This window comes from Hippocampus guttulatus, chromosome 13 (assembly GCF_054856545.1).
Source record: "Hippocampus guttulatus isolate MCC_2025c chromosome 13, RoL_Hgut_1.0, whole genome shotgun sequence".
Lineage (NCBI taxonomy): Eukaryota > Metazoa > Chordata > Actinopteri > Syngnathiformes > Syngnathidae > Hippocampus > Hippocampus guttulatus.
This window is the reverse complement of record NC_141273.1, coordinates 2,448,492-2,465,019: the sequence shown is the minus strand read 5'-3', so window position 1 is coordinate 2,465,019 and position 16,528 is coordinate 2,448,492. Positions and strand designations below refer to the sequence as shown.

At 42.0% G+C, this 16,528-nt stretch overlaps 1 protein-coding gene across 1 annotated transcript in view; it reads right to left on the bottom strand.

Moving 5' to 3' along the window:
• adck1 (aarF domain containing kinase 1) overlaps nucleotides 1-15,845 on the bottom strand; it is a 49,300-nt gene extending 33,455 nt beyond the window's left edge. The window contains exons 1-3 of the mRNA XM_086128206.1: nucleotides 15,777-15,845; nucleotides 11,647-11,786; nucleotides 10,260-10,343 (exon numbers count right to left, since the gene is read on the bottom strand). Of these exons, the coding sequence (XP_085984332.1) occupies nucleotides 10,260-10,343; nucleotides 11,647-11,778 (216 nt within the window). The 5' untranslated portion in view covers nucleotides 11,779-11,786; nucleotides 15,777-15,845. The remainder of the gene's footprint in view (nucleotides 1-10,259; nucleotides 10,344-11,646; nucleotides 11,787-15,776) is intronic.
• Between the last annotated feature and the right edge of the window lie 683 nt (nucleotides 15,846-16,528).

Below are 16,528 nucleotides of genomic sequence, written 5' to 3'. Positions count from 1 at the left end.
TCTCCGTTGGATTTTATTGTAAAACTAAACACAAAACAACATGAAGTATATACATGGGATATTTAAGACACATCTTTTAAAAACATTCTTATTTTAGGGACTCACAGGGAACGAGGAATCCAGCGGTAACCCTGAAGTTATGAGACAATTTATAAATCATGAAAACAATTTCAATTCCAGACGCCAAACAGTTACATGTAAATGATCATGAATAGCCCATTCAGTAAATGTTGGTTTCAAAACCAGAACGCTGCTGCTCGCCTCTTGACTGGTACTCGTAAGATGGAGCACATAACTCCTACTCTGGCATCCCTTCACTGGCTCCCTATACATTTTGGAGTTGTTTTCAAGATCCTATTTGTTTTCAAATCTTTAAATGACCTTGCACCACCTTACCTTTCTGAGCTCATCCGCCCCTACACAACTGCCCCACGCCTCAGGTCTGCGGACCAGACATTATTATTATTATTACTAGAAGTACCAAGAACTAAACGGAGGCTCAGAGGGGATCAAGCCTTTTCCGTTGCTGGTCTCTCTCTCTGGAATGACCTCCCACTGAACATTCGGCAACCCTTCTTGCTGCCCATCTTTAAAACCCGCCTCAAAACTCACTTGTATTCTTTGGCATTTGACTCAGCATGACTCAGATTTGATCTTAGTTTTACTGTTTGGTGCCTTCTACCATCTTTGTAATTGATTTATTGCTGTACATACTGTATGTTAGTTGCTCCATGTACAGCACTTTGTATGCAGCAATGGCTGTTTGAAAGTGCTCTATAAATACAGTTGAGTCGAGTTGAGAATCTAGGCCTATATTCGCTGGGAGGCAAAGCAAGGCAATGCAACGCAAGGCATTTTTAATTATATGGCACATTTCAAACACAAGTCAACTCAATGTGGATTGGATTGGATAAGCTTTATTGTCAAATGTACTGTATGTGCGTCACACAAGCAGAGCCAAAACAACTACAAGCATTGACAAGGAACAGTGAACGACATTCAAAAGCAAAGCAGAGAAAAGTAGCTTACAAAAAATATTAGAACGTACATTGGTTGACATTGAAACACATCAACAGAAAACTTTAAAAACATTTAAAAGTAAAGCAAAGAAATAAAAGTGGGTTTCTAAAATATCTAAAAAATATAAATGTATTCGCTGGTGACATCTTAGTAACTGTGGTAAACCAATTGTGAATGAATCACAATTCAAAGAACAGTCAACAACAATTAATAACAGAACAGGCAAAAATAATTACATCCTGTTTAAAAAGAATCATTTTGCAAGAGAGAGGGTGGCTCCTGGATGTTAAACAGTGTGTGCAGCAAATAGAGGAGACAACAATGGATATTCAGTACTGACTTCTTGAAAAAGAGTCAAAGGTGAGCTCATTGTATGCTGTTTGGGCAGCTGTTCCTATATTGAGAGCACAGCTGCAGTAAATGATTTCTGTTGCAACACCGGGATTTAATGGCGAGGATTAGAAGACGGTGAACAAGCCCCATTTTATGATTAGGGTGCCCATGATTAGGTCATTTTTCGGCTCACTGAGGCAAGTCGGACTGCCAAGCACAAAAAAAGGGGGTGGGGAATGGCACGCATGCTTAGTGTTTGTGCGCATGTTTCTAAGTCCTATAGCAATACAGTTTACCAGCGGTGCTAAAATGGGGTAGATTACATTCGCTAGAATTCGTTGATAGTGGAAAAAAAAATAGAACCACATATACATATATATATATATATACATGCTGTATATATATTATATTTACAGTATATATACATATAATTTATATATATATACACATATACACATACATGTATAACATAAATAAATACATATACATATATATATATATATATATATATATATGTATATATAAAGCTGGGCAACCTAGAAACCGATTACAACGGCTATGTGAAGTACCACCTGAAAGTCTCATGGAAAGTGTGAATGCAGCACTGAGGGCGATCCCTACCGTAACGATCACGGAAACCAATGAGCTGATATACGCTTCAGCATCAGTGATCCTTGAGATGCTTGGCTATAAGAGCAACCATGGAAGCCATGAGATACGTTACCCACCATGGAAAAGACGGTTGGAGGCTAAGATCAAGGCGGCTCGGAAAGATGTGAGTCAATTGACGGAGGCCCAGAGAGGTGTGATGAAAAGGCCGATACCCGAGAGGCACATCCAGATGACCAGATGAAGCACTCGAAACTGCCAAACAAAGGCTCCAAGCCTTGTCCAGCCGCCTAAAGCGGTACACGAAAGAGAATGAGGCCAGACGAATAAACAGGCTGTTCGCAACACAACCTGCGAAAGTGTACGCTCAGTGGCAGGGTCCTAACAACAGAGCTGACCCACCAAGACTGGAAACTGAAAGGTACTGGAAAGGCATATGGGAGAAGGAGGTTGCACATAACAGCAGTGCACAATGGCTGGTGACCCTGAGAGAGGAGCACAGCAACCTCCCTGAACAGAACCCAGTTACCATAACAGTGGCAGACATACAGGAAAGAGTCTCAGATATGAAGAACTGGACAGCACCAGGCCCGGACATGGTCCACACCTACTGGCTAAAGAAACTCACAGCACTCCATGAGCGCCTAGCAGCACAAATGAACCAGCTGCTGAGGGATGGGACTCACCCAGGATGGCTAACCAAAGGGCAAACGATCCTGATCATGAAGGATCCCTCAAAGGGTGCAGTCCCATCCAACTATCGGCCAATAACCTGTCTCTCCACAACATGGAAGCTCATGTCAGGCATCATTGCGGCTAAGATAAGTGGACACATGGATGGGTGTAAGATGCTGGCAGGGAAAGCCTACATGGAACGCCATAACCAGGTGGCTGGCATAGTCTACCGAAACATCTGTGCGGAGTATGGACTGGAAACCCCAAGGTCAAAATGGGAAACACCTCTGAAGGTGGTGGAGAATGACAGAGCGAAGATCCTGTGGGACTTCCAGATCCAGACTGACAAGATGGTAATGGCGAACCAACCAGATATCGTGATCAAAGATAAAGGGCAGAGGAAAGCCGTTGTAGTGGATGTAGCGGTCCCAAGTGATGGAAACATCAGAAAGAAGGAACGCGCTGGAGAGACTACGTAATATTGCTAATATTTGAGTTTTGAAAGGGTTGTTGACTGTATTTAAACCTCCTCGCTGCATTGTACATAGTTGATGCATTAAATTATATGAAATCTGTGTAACTCGGAATAATAACAACCTTACAGGTTTCCTGAATGTCGCCTCCAGGGTCCATATGTGGGACATTATGTCCAGTGTGTCTCCCGACTTCATCTCTACTTCTCTCCTTATACTTAGTAATGTTAGTGTCTTTTTCATCTATGTAGAGCAGGGGTAGGGCACTCTGGTCCCTCAAGAGCCACACACCCGATTCATACGATTAGCTCATCAGCTCGCTTTGTCAAAGCCTGAAACAATCATCAATTGAATCAGGTGCGTGGGGTAGGGAGAGTTCCAAAACAGGCGCGATATGGCTCTCGAGGAGCCGGAGTTCCCTACCCCTGATGTAGAGGCATGTTATTTGACTAAATTTTAATATTTTTCTTTGTCAGATATGCTATATGTGGTTGTTAATATGTTTTCTGTAATCTATAATACATCCTGCACCCTTTTACTGCTGCTCTCCTCAGTAGAAAGGCACTTGACAAGACCACATTTGACTGGCGGATTTCTTTTTTTGTGCAAACTTCATCGGAAATTAAACCCGTCTCAAACCTGAAGAAATCCTGATGTGCATTCTTCAAATACAACGCAGAGTCTACCACCACCGGCTATCACATCAATGACACACAAAAAGCAAGTACTGCAGCAGCTGCTGCTGCAATCAGCTTTTCAATAATGATCTCCCTGTCACAGCTGCTTGGAAGCCAAAGTGAAATGTATTCCACATCCCGCCATATCCCTCAAGGATTTCCTCGCCTCAGACTCGTTTGACTGTTAAACTGCAGCACACGACTGTCAGCATTTATCATGCGCCACCCTTCTTTGTACATCTTCCCCTCAAAGGAGCAAAGAAGTGAAGACGGCTCCTTTATCTAGGCTAAGCACGCTCATCCGTCTGGTGGCAGAACTGCACTGCTGAGCTTGTCAGGAATCAGTAAATGCTGGCATCTGCTGGTTGGAGAGTACAATGTTCACAACAACGGAGGGCAATCAGGCACGTTATGCTTTTGCTCAATTGAGGTCAGGTTACTTGTTACAAGCAGAAATTCAATGCGTGACTTACATAAGGTATGTTATCTTTTCTTGGCAAATAACATCATCTTCCTGGGTAAAACACTGTTTTCAGCGCTTTTTGGCCACGACATTCGTCAAAGGAGAAGTATCTGTGCTTGGTGGTTGCGCCTTCTCGGCAGCACGCCTGTAGCAGCACGGATGTTGATTGGGAGGAATGTGGGCGCCATTGACTGTCGGTGCTGGACAGACCTGGGGTGCTTGTGTTTTTCGCGCCTGTAATGGGCAGCATTTTTCACAACCCCGTTTTGTTCAGTGGCTATGTCGGCGCTGTTGGACAGTCGGCGTTAGTGCGGCTGGATGGATGGCTGCTGAAGTTGAGGATGAGGAGAGAGGAGCGTCGGCGCAGAGCGCCGATGCGTATTTGGAACTGAGAGTCGCCGCTTGGAATTGAAATGGATTTCCATGGGACAGGAGAAGTGAACCAATCTCTTTTTTCCTCAATGGATGCTACAGCTTCTTGTTGACTTTGAAACTTAGCTTGTAGCCGACGTGTGCACATTTTGAGCATGACGTCTCTGATCCACTGGTTAAAGGACACTCTGATTCTCTCCTCTTTCATCTCAAACTGCTTCAAACAACAAAGCGTGTGACGGAAAAGTGGTTAGGACTGCACGACTGTCCGTGTTTTATGTTATGTGTTGTGTTTATTATTTTACTTTATGTTAACTGTTTTGTGAAGCGCTTTGTTACAGCTGTCGCTGTTGTGAAAGCGCTATATAAATCAGCATGTATTGTATTGTATAGTGTGATCACAATCTACTGGTTTTAAATGTAGGAGGGCTCTTGATAGTGGTTGCAGGGTTGCATTTTTGATTATTCACAATTAGTCATTTCATTTTATGTACACCATAGGCCCATCAATCAAGCCAAAGCACTGCTCAGGACTGTGCATCATCAATTACTGTGCTCATCATCTTCACCCAACACCTTCTATTTGTATTGTCAGATCAGTAAGTAACATCTAAGTAACATAAGTAAGTAAGTAAGTAACATAAGTAAGTAACATCCAAGCAAATCACTAGGGATGGACGAGTAATATCAGTTTCAGGCCAATACCACCCTTATTGTTTCTTTCTGACTTTCGGGTTGAGTGAACGCTGGCGCGTTTTGGCTGCCGCTGCTCAACCCGTATTGTTTTGTGTTTTTTGTTATTGCAAAGTGTCCTTGGGTGTCTTGAAAGGCGCTTATAAATAAAATCTATTATTATTATTATTATTATTTCCTTGTATCAGGTACTGTACTTCTTATAGAGGTCGATACTGTTATAGGCCGCCCCCTAGTGGCCGTTTTACTAGCAGCATCTAAAAAGCATGCATGGCTGACAATGTTTTTGGACTTGTAAGTGAAGTGTATCCATGTCAATTATCCCGCATGCCCTTAATTTTGTTTAAAAACTTTATTTTATCAGAAATGTGAGATTAAAAGCCTTTTTCAAGGGAGTCCTGGTCAAGTTTCAGTTTCAACAAAGTTTAAAATTGCATACATTTGATGAAACAGTTACAGGTTAAAGAGTTTGTCTCAAGTGTTCTTTGTGTGGATTTAAAATCATCAAGTTCCATCATTAATTTCCCTTCCTTTTGTAACAACTTTCCCGTAGAAAGGGTAGAGAAGACAGAAGACCCCCCCCCCCCCAAAAAAAACTCAGTGCGGGCAGACAGTTCGCAAAAAAAAGTTATTTGAGTGCAAACTGTAAGAAGTAACGCTTTTCCTTTTGACTAATTTACAAATATAAGATGGCCAAGAATGGCCTCGGAAATAAAAGTGGACCAGTGGTGGACAAAGAATGCCATCCCACTTTGAAGTATAGTTCACAGCGATGGGTTAAGGACCAACATTTAGTAATAAACCTCAGAGGAGTATGCTACACAGAGTCAAGCTTTGTATATAACAGGTGTCCGTAATCGATAATATTTTTTTTAAATAGCAGTGACAAGTCGCTATTTAATATCAAAAAGCAAGACAATTTATTTCTGAAAAAAAAAAAGTTTTAATTTCTCTCAAGAGTGGACACTGTGAGAAATACTTGCAGACCCTTGCTGGAATTTGAAAACAACAGCTTCATTCTAAGGACTAGTTTAAGCTGCACAAGTGTGTGTACAAAATCAAGACGTTGGGTCCTGTCACTCAAATGATTTGTAAACCAGGAGACCGCATGATGTGACAAACCAAAACGGATAATGCTGCACTTTAAAAACTGTCCGGTCCACAGTGTTAAAGCCTCTTACAGATAAACGAAAAAGTGTAACAGCACGATAGTTGCTTTTTATCAAGAGCAACAAGTATCTGGATGATGTCCAGTGGTGTAGTGGGGATTTTTTAAGTGGGTGTACGCGATTCTGGGATGTTCTATATATACATACAGAACATCAATCATAGGCTACAACACCAGTTGAACTAACATTAAATGTAATGTTTTACTACACCAAAATAATCACAGGCCAACGTTATTAAGCATAACTCGCATTAGGGCTAAAACCGAAATAAAAATTGAATGTGGCGTCGGGAGAAGTGGGTGGACGGCGTACCCCCGCGTACCACGCCCACGACACCCCTGATGATGTCACTTCTGTATCAGCACCGAACTGTGTACTGCGCTTTCTCTTTAAGCCTGATTGCAGTTTTGAAAGAAGGTAATTTGAGGATAGATTTTTTTTTAAAAAGTTGATCACACACAAGCGATTCAAGAACTTTTGATAAAACGCACACATTTCATATTGACCTGTCGTTCGTTAAAACTGTTGACGACCTTTTAGGAGAGGGACAACAAAATCAGACTTCTTAACTGAAGGAATTTCTTTTTTTTTTTATCCCCCAATTGATCGATTAAAACGGATTCTAAGAGGATATGCAATAAAATCAGCAGCCATTAAAAAATAAATAAAAGTGGATTATCAAGGGTCTCTGTTGTGACATAAGTAACACATGTACTGGACAGTGTGTCGTATCCTGAGCAATTAGTCTTTTTTTTTTAAATTTACTTCATTTGCAGTACCTAATGTCAGACTTCTTCGTTCCTCCTTCCTCTTTTTCTGTTTGAATCATGTACAGTATGTCATTTCCTCCCAGTGTTTAAAATGAGACACCACAGTTGAAATAAACTCCGAGATGTTACTTAAGACACTCTTGAATTAAATGTAAATCTTTGCATGTCACAGTATTCCCTGAAAATAAGTTGTACATGCTGTTGGTACTTTTTCTTTTTGTATTTATTTAAATTCACATTACTGTGTGTTTTATACAAATATGTATTTTATGAATGAAAAAAGATAAGAGAAACATTTTAAGGAATAATTGTTATATTGGGATAACTTCTTTATAGCCTTTACAATTATCTTTTTAATAAAAAATAGATGGATTAAAAGTAACAGCGGCATCGCTACCGGTGGCAACTCAAGAGTTAAGTTCTTGTAGCCCGCCAAGTCACCATGTTATTTACAGTTATTTATTGAAAATGTTTTCTTCTTGTCAGGAGGCAAAACCAAAACACAAAAGCTATCCAGAATTCATCATCGTCAAAAGAAAATCGTGAATTTACAAGACCCGCCAATGTCATTAAAGGAAGCAAATCATCTGAGGCTTGATCTAAATACAAACCCGTACATCTGCTAAACAATGTGCCGTTTATTTAAAATAGCACACATGTACGCATGAGCCGATGCCGTGAAGATTGTATCAACAGAGAACACACTAATGAGGGACTAATCACCATCCTCACAGGCTTTGAAACCTTTTCCCACCATGCCTTTCGATCACCGTTTCATTCAGTACAATTTCAACATATGTGAATATCCCTGATGAAGACGACTTGTCTATATTCAATCTTGGGGGACCGTCGCAAGAAAATTTGCATGATACCGTGCAGATGCACAGAGTGAATCGGCATCTTGTTCTCCCTTGTAATGAAAGGACACTTTACAAAATGGCCGCTTCCCCCCGCCGAACTGCCTGTGCGCTCACGCTCGCCGTTTTCTTATGCAGCTGAGGAAGCAAAGGGCTCATTAGACATCAGTATCTATTTGTCCCCCAATGCCGCTGACTCGCCCTCTCGCCCTCCCGCTGAAATAAGCATATGCTTTGAAGAAAAAGTGGATCTCGTCTCTCTTCATAAAGCTTGAGATATGCCCTCTTAGGCGTGTGCGCGCGCATGAATGTGCGTATGCGTGTGCATATGGTGGATATGAAAACATTTACATACACCTCTTCAAATGCCGGATTTGTATGATATTAAAATGATATGATAAATCATCTAAAAATGAATGCGCTGTAATAAAAGACTACCTGGGAATAAGGGAGACTTTTTCCAGACTTTTCTTTCATAGTATTTTTCTCCTTCATTTCAATATTAACATGTTGAATCAAGTATCAAGAACAACTTTATTGTCAAATGTACTGTGTCAGCACAGATGAAATTTCCTCCCTCTTAAACAGACAACAGACAACAAGAGGAGCCGCTGCAGGTGCCCGCGCCACCATGTTCATATCTCGATGATACGATAATGATACATTGCCCAGCGCTAGCGCTAGTGCTAACCAATGTGTGAGGTCGGTGTCGGTGAACAGCTAAAGCCAGCCGACGGCAATCATCTTGCGGAGGGAGAGAGAATGAAGGAGGGAGACGCATGCGGCGAAGAAATCCACTTCCACGTTAGTGAGACTTGTGAGACACAGCCAAGTGCCATCAAGTACATACCGTACCCATATATTGTGTTTTACAACATAAACTGACCGGTGGCCGACAGGGGCCAACGTGCTGCTAACGGCGAAATGCTGCAAACAAACAAAAACGTTCTGAAAACCAAGTCCTTCCAGACCACTAGGGGCAGTGCCGAAAGCAGTGAATTCATCTTCGCGCAGGCGCAAAATGAGAATGAATATCAAGAAACATCTTGAATGACCCGGGTGATTCAGGGTGTGGATGAAAGCTTGTGGCACTGGAAGACAGTCGCTCAGAACTTTCTCACGAGTTGGCTTGCGTGCCACTGGGTTTCCCTTTTTCCTCCGGACCACAGTTGCTTCTTCTCTTTGGCTTTTTTGTACATTGCAGCCATCAGAAAACGTTGGTTGGAGTTGAAGATGTGTTTTCCCACCGTCCTACAGTTGCGACGGCTTTGTTTGTGTTCGCCGAGGTGAACTTCTGTATGTTCATTGCTCTGTGCGACGGGATTTCACAAGGTGAGGTGCTGGTTCGATGATCTCATCTCACTTTTGTTTGCTGCATGTCACAGTGTGGATTTGCGTGCTTGCTAACGCCGTCCGGCAATGGGCTCCACCGCCGCCGTTGGCTTTTCTCTGGCAGAGATGCTATGTGGTTTTCTGCACACGTTCGCTTGCGTCATCCTCATGTCCTCCCAGCCCTGTTGCTGAGTCATAAAGGATAGCGCTGCCATGTTTTCGCCGGCATGTTGCCTTGATGTAGCGTAACAACTACCATTACCGTTTTTGCAGGGCAGTCTGTCATGTTGGGCCTCTGCTAGTGATGGCTGCGGTTTTCGCCCCTTCTCCTAGTTTAGGGTGTCACGTACCTCTGTCTCCTTTTCTACTGCCGACTTTCCCCAGCAGGCTTGCCTTGTTAATCGCTGTGTGCTTCAGCTGCAGGATTGCATCCTCTCTCCTGCCCGCAGCATTTCAGCTTTCCACGTGGGTTTTCACACTTCCCTCTAGTGTCTGCCGTGCTACATGCCCCCTTCCCTGGGCCTATCGCTATCTGTTTGGTGTCAGGTTTCTTCCAACACTTGTTTTGCCACCAGTGGGCCCAAAGACTTGCAAACCAATGTTAGAAGAAACACTCTGATTGGCTAGAGTCGTGCACATTTCCACCACGTCTAAAAGATGACAGCTCACAGGTCTGTTTCTGTGCAGCCCAGTAACAGATTGGCCGTGACCCGGTACCGGTCTGACATTTTTAAGCTTATTGTTCAGCTTGGCTCTTTTCATGATCACACTTCATTACTGGTCAAATGCAAAATGTTGTTAATGTATCTACTGTACCTTGGACTTGAGGGCCCAATATTCCTCTGTGCCATATTCCACATATTTGAAAGCAGTCAGATAGTCATAGCTGATGACAGCAGTCTGCAGAAAAACAAAAAAAAACGTGTAAACTTGTAAAGAAATTAGTAGGATACACACAATTTTAGTAGGGTTTATATCAGTAATTTGGAGAATCCATCCATCCATCCATCCATTTTCCGAACCGCTTGATCCTCACTAGGGTCGCGGGGGGTGCTGGAGCCTATCCCAGCTGTCTTCGGGCAGTAGGCGGGGGACACCCCGAATCGGTTGCCAGCCAATCGCAGGGCACACACAGACGAACAACCATCCACGCTCACATTCACACCTAGGGACAATTTAGAGCGTTCAATCAGCCTGCCATGCATGTTTTTGGAATGTGGGAGGAAACCAGAGTACCCGGAGAAAACCCACGCAGGCCCGGGGAGAACATGCAAACTCCACACAGGGAGGCTGGAGCTGGAATTGAACCCGGTACCTCTGCACTGCGAAGTCGACGTGCTAACCACTGGACTACCAGGCCGCCCCTAATTTGGAGAATCATTCGAGAAAATGCCAACATGAAGCATGTTCTAATTTATCATCTGCTACAAAGTGTCCACCAGTGCTGTTTATTTTTCAGAAATGAAAGAGCACATTTTCAATCATCCTGAGCCAATTTTCTATTGTACTGGCTCGATCCCAAATAGCCTGGTTCCGCCCTGTGTGGTCGCTTTTGCATGACACTTTTTCGAGGCCGAACGGTTTCAATGAAACCGTTCCTCAGAACCCGTTCCAACCTGGTTCTAGAACACAGATTGAGGAGGGCTGAGATATCACTGTCATCCGATTGGTCAATAGACGTAGGTGTTTCTTGAAGCGATGCAGCAATAAACTCCATCTCACGTGTCCATTTCCTGGTTTTAAGCGGGATAGAGCCACCCGCCGGCTGTCGCCGCCTAGTTATAGTACACACAGTACGCATTTAGTGTTTTACAACAACACATAACCATACTTAAAATTTCATAAGTACCAAATTACAATGGATGTAATAGTGAAGTTTGTGGTGAAAATGTTCGCGAGCAGCGCGTACGTCACCAGATCATTCCTTGAATGGGTCCATTGAAATGAATGAACCCAGCAACGTGCGGACTGATAAGCTCTGGTACACAGCTTTCCTGAATTATATTTCCAAAATCAGTAAAAATTTACTTATCTGTCGACAAAATGTCAGGCTAAATACTCCAGGCTAAGCTAACATACAACTAGATTAAAACATACAACAAGCCATTTTCATTATAACATGCATACAATTAAAAGTTATTCACTGAGCGGTTGAAATTCATTTCATGTTTCCAAAACACACTCAATAAATGCAATATCTTACAGTTGCAGCAGCTCGTCCAAAGCGGATCAAACTTAGATCATTGAAATCAAGTCGTCTATTGTAGAGGTAAAATCCAGAAGAGGCAAACACTGCTGTTGCCAGAGTGGGGACTTTGAGCAGCTGGAGAGCCATTCGTGGCACTGTGAGATTGGGGGGAAAAAAATGTATGTAAGCCGTTTCATTTTTGATCATGACAATACTGTTCACAGATTTCAGTGCAATCCTCACTTGGAATCGGTATTGTTAAGATTTTAATGACACTACTACTCTTAGGACACTCCTTATCAACTCAGCACTTAAACAGTATTGTTATTATTGCATTTTGTTTTGAAAAACACCAAAAAACATATTAAAATGAACACTATTAATATATATACTGTATATATATATATATATATATATATATATATATATACACACACACAGTATATATACTGTATATATGAACTGTCTTCCAACAACATTAATGTCAAATAAATAAACAAGTACAAACATACATACAGACTGTTAATTCATTAAATGCCCAAAATTAAATAAATAAATACATTCATACATACATAAATATTTTACAAAGAGACAATAGTTGGATCAAATCACTATTATACTCTTAAGCCATTAAATGCCAAAAGCGACTTCAAAAAAAACCATTTGCATTTAACTAGTCAATGACAGGGCGATGTTATGTTATTTTATACGGGGGGGGGTCATATTGTACTGTGGCTGACACGGGGAACCACACTGCGAACGGCCGAATGCTGCAAACACAAGAATGCTCCAGACAAAAAAAGATTCAAACAGAAAAACACAAACACAAACTAAAAACCACACATAACAACTCCAAATCAAAAACGCTGCAAATAAGAAATGCTGCAAACGGCCAAACGTCTTGCCTTTTTGGTTTGTTTGTTTCGAGCATTCTTCTGTTTGCAGCATTCGGCCGTTTGCCCATGTCAGCCACCATAAAATTGGTCTGATCATCAGACTTACATCAGACTCTGATGTAAGTTCTGACATGCTGGCCCTTTATTTGAGAAGTGGTAATGAGCCAACGAGCCAGCAGAGGGTAGCAAGGTACAATCATACATAGATAGAAAATCTCTGGTGAGAATCGGGGCACGTGTTTATTCACTGTGTTGGTATAACAGACTTGTTGTCGGACAATGTAAAGCATACATTCCAACAGGGAACATATCTTGTGAGAGTTGGAAACGTATGTGTGTGTGTGTGTGTGTGTGTGTGTGTGTGTGTGTGTGTGTGTGGTCATGATTGAAAAAAATGACAACTATGTTGGAAATATAACGAGGTCGTCCTGTGAACAACCACTAACGGATGACGAGGCCTTCTCAGCCATCTCGTTACCTCTGCGTCCCGCGTCCGAGACGCATAATTTTCCCGCGGGACGCACAGTTCCAAATAACGTGCGTTTTTGGGACGCAAGGAAATTTCTCGGTCAAAAAAAAAAAAAAAACTTTGGCAAGCCTGAGGATTTCACGGTAACGATCGTTACCGGTTAGCATGTCGTTTCCGTGGCGTCATTTTGACGGTCCCGAAAAATGGTTTCCCATAAAAGTCAACACATACGAGTTGACTGTACGCGATCGAATCTCTCGCGATTTCACTGTGCCTGTATGTGTGTTTGTGGTGTGGTGTGTGAGTGTGTTTCTTCTAATTTACTTTCATTTTGTTTTGTTTTCAGTGTTGGCGGGGGGGGAACAGATAACGTTATGTGGAAACTGAGGAATCGCGCGGATGACAGTTTGAGATAGCCCCCCCCCCCCCCACAAAGGTCTACTAATTACGACATTTAAGAAATGGGAATGCCAGTCTGATTTTTCGTATGAATCGTCCGAAGGGCGTATCACTAAACTCACCTATGATGTATGCACAAAACACGAGAGCGAGATACGACGGGAGGCACGATTACGAGGCAAGTTGGTCATTAGATCTCTAGGCTAATCGCTATGAAAAATATTATGAAACAGTATTGGTTATCCTATAATTTTCTGGTTGTAGCAGGGTAACTTTATGAATAAACCATTCGTCACAAGGTGTAGTAATGTTATGTTAACTGTCAGTAGAACTAACGATGATGTGTGTTAGATTCTTTCGTCAAATTGATAGATTACACGTGCATCGTCTTGGGAAGAGGATGTCAAGCCACATCAATACTTACCTGTATTAATGATTACCAGTAAATTAATCTTTGCAGTGTGAGACTGGAAAAAATACTCTGATTTTGTGGTATGTTGTATTCATGATGCCATATGAGTACACCATATTTTGATCCATTTATTTTGTTAAATAAACCTGGAGTACACAGCTGCCGATGTTCATTGTTAATCTTGTATGCCTGAATAATTTACATTTTTGCAGCAGTTGTTACTAAGAAATAAAGCTATTATCAATGTATATGGGCGGCCCGGTGGTCCAGTGGTTAGTGCGTCACAGTGCAGAGGTCGTGGGTTCGATCCCGGCTCCTGCCTCTCTGTGTGGAGTTTGCATGTTCTCCCCAGGCCTGCGTGGGTTTTCTCAGGGTCCTCCGGTTTCCTCCCACATTCCTAAAACTTGCATGGCGGACTGATTGGACTGTCAAATTGCCCCAAACTGTGAGTGTGAGCGCGGATGGTTGTTCGTCTCTGTGTGCCCTGCGATTGGCTGGCGACCGGTTCAGGGTTTCCCCCGCCTACTGCCCGAAGACGGCTGGGATAGGCTCCAGCACGCCCCGCGACCCTTGTGAGCTTGAAGCGATTCAGGAAATGAATGGATGGATCAATGTATATTGTTGTTGTTTGTGTTATTATCATATGCAATTGAATAAGTAGACCATTTCAGAATTCGAAATTTGGGACTCTCTAAATGCATAATGGGACTCATACTTTTCTGATTAGCGAGTCCCTCGGACTCGCTGGGGGTAAACTGTAAAATGATCACTGCCTTCTGGTGAATTGCCGTAATTCAGAGCCCCTGTATTTCACTAAACAAACCATTATGTTGCAATAAAAAGCCATTTTAGCATGGTGAATTAGCCAATTTTATAGAGTGAACCCACTGTTCAGATGTTAGAGGTGTTACTAAAGCAAAAAGGTGGCCTTTGATGTGAACATTTTTGCTTTTGTAACACCTCTTTGGATTTTGGGTGGCTGAATTACAGAAATGTTCTACTCCTGATTGCCACAGAATGGAAAGAGGGAAAAAAATTCTGATGAATGAAGAGAGTCCATTCTTTCATTTGGTAGATTTCATGTAAAAATAATCCCAATCCATTTATCCTCGCCATGGTCACAGGCATGACGGAGCCAATCCCAGCTGTCAACAGGCAGTAGGCAATTGCCAGCCAATTGCTGGGCACACACAGACAAACAATCATTTGCGATCACACTAGCACCTAGGGACAAATTAGAGTGTTCCATTAACCTGCCATGAATGTTTTTGGAATGTGGGAAGAAACTGGAGTACCCGGAGAAAACCCACAAAGGCACAGGGAGAACATGCAAACTCCACACAGGAAGGCTGTAGCAAAAATCGAACCCTGCACCTCTGCGCTGCGAGGCCGACGTGCTAACCAGTCACCAACCATACTGCCTGTCACTGTCATTGAAATACAAAACTGATAGGTAATATTTGTCTTCCAATAATCGAGGCGCTGTTGCAAATTTTTAAGGAGGGAAGAGCCTGGTGCAGTTTGCAGAATAGAAGAGAAAATTAATGTTTCATTAGAGTTCACTAAATCAGTTAAGGCCGATATTTATCAAATAGATCACTAATAGGTGCGCCGATTTGTAAATTCCTCTAAAAGCAGATACATTTTTAAAATTAGACCGACAGACTGTAGTTTCAATATCACCTTTCGTCTGGCAATAAGTTTAATTAAACAGAAAGGTGATAACATTAATTACTTACGAAATTAATGTCTTTATTTGCACTTTCGTGCAAGGAAAAGCCGATTTAATTTCTTAGTGTTTACGTTTCTTGGAATACGTAATTCAATGGTTGTTACTTCAGAACACTAGAAACGTGCACGATGGTTACGCAACGAATTTTGTAATAAAATAGAACAGGAGCTCAACAAGCGAGACTCCGCAAGCGCTACTAAACTCAACAAAAGTGTCAATAAAAAGATTACATTCTACCTTCAGCAGGTCTCCACGCGTGGACTGGTTACCACTTGCCGGCCGGTTTTGTTTTTGACCTCATCACCGGCTTCCGACATGCGTTCGCAAAGACCTCTGGTTACTGTAGTTCTCGTTTTTCTTCTTCGTGTGGTACTTTCCTCTATGCTCTCCTGACACCTTCTGGTTGCAGGTGTGGCACTACACGGGGCCAGTGGGTGCTGCGCCCAAATTACGTTTTAGAATTGTTTTTGATTATTATTGAGCATAAATTGTATTAATGATTGGGGAAACACTGTTGATGTCTAATAATTACTTCGAATAATTAGGAAACAGCTAAGTATCGACAGGCAACACTATTTCTAAAATAAAAAAATAATAATAATATCAGTCAGTGTTCACATTTTGAAATGATCACTCCAAGTACATTCCTCGAAAATGTTCCATCACCGGTGAGCTGCTTTTCCCAAAAAAACTGCAGGTTACTCATGTGGTCTTTGAGGGCTACCTGGTGCCGCAGCCACCACGTTGGTGGTGCCCTGTGAGCCTTGACTCAGTGTATCTGTCAACAAACGTTTTGCCTTTCTTATTGTCTACAAATGTAAGAGATTCCGTAGAACAATCAATTCAAATACCTTATAAATAATTGTTTATTATAAAGCATAGATGTGTGAATATCAGGATAAAACCATCAATGAATTAGCAATACAAGTGATAGTGGTTTGTTTTGTTTATTAACTTTGATATTCATATGACCAGTCTTTTGAAAGATG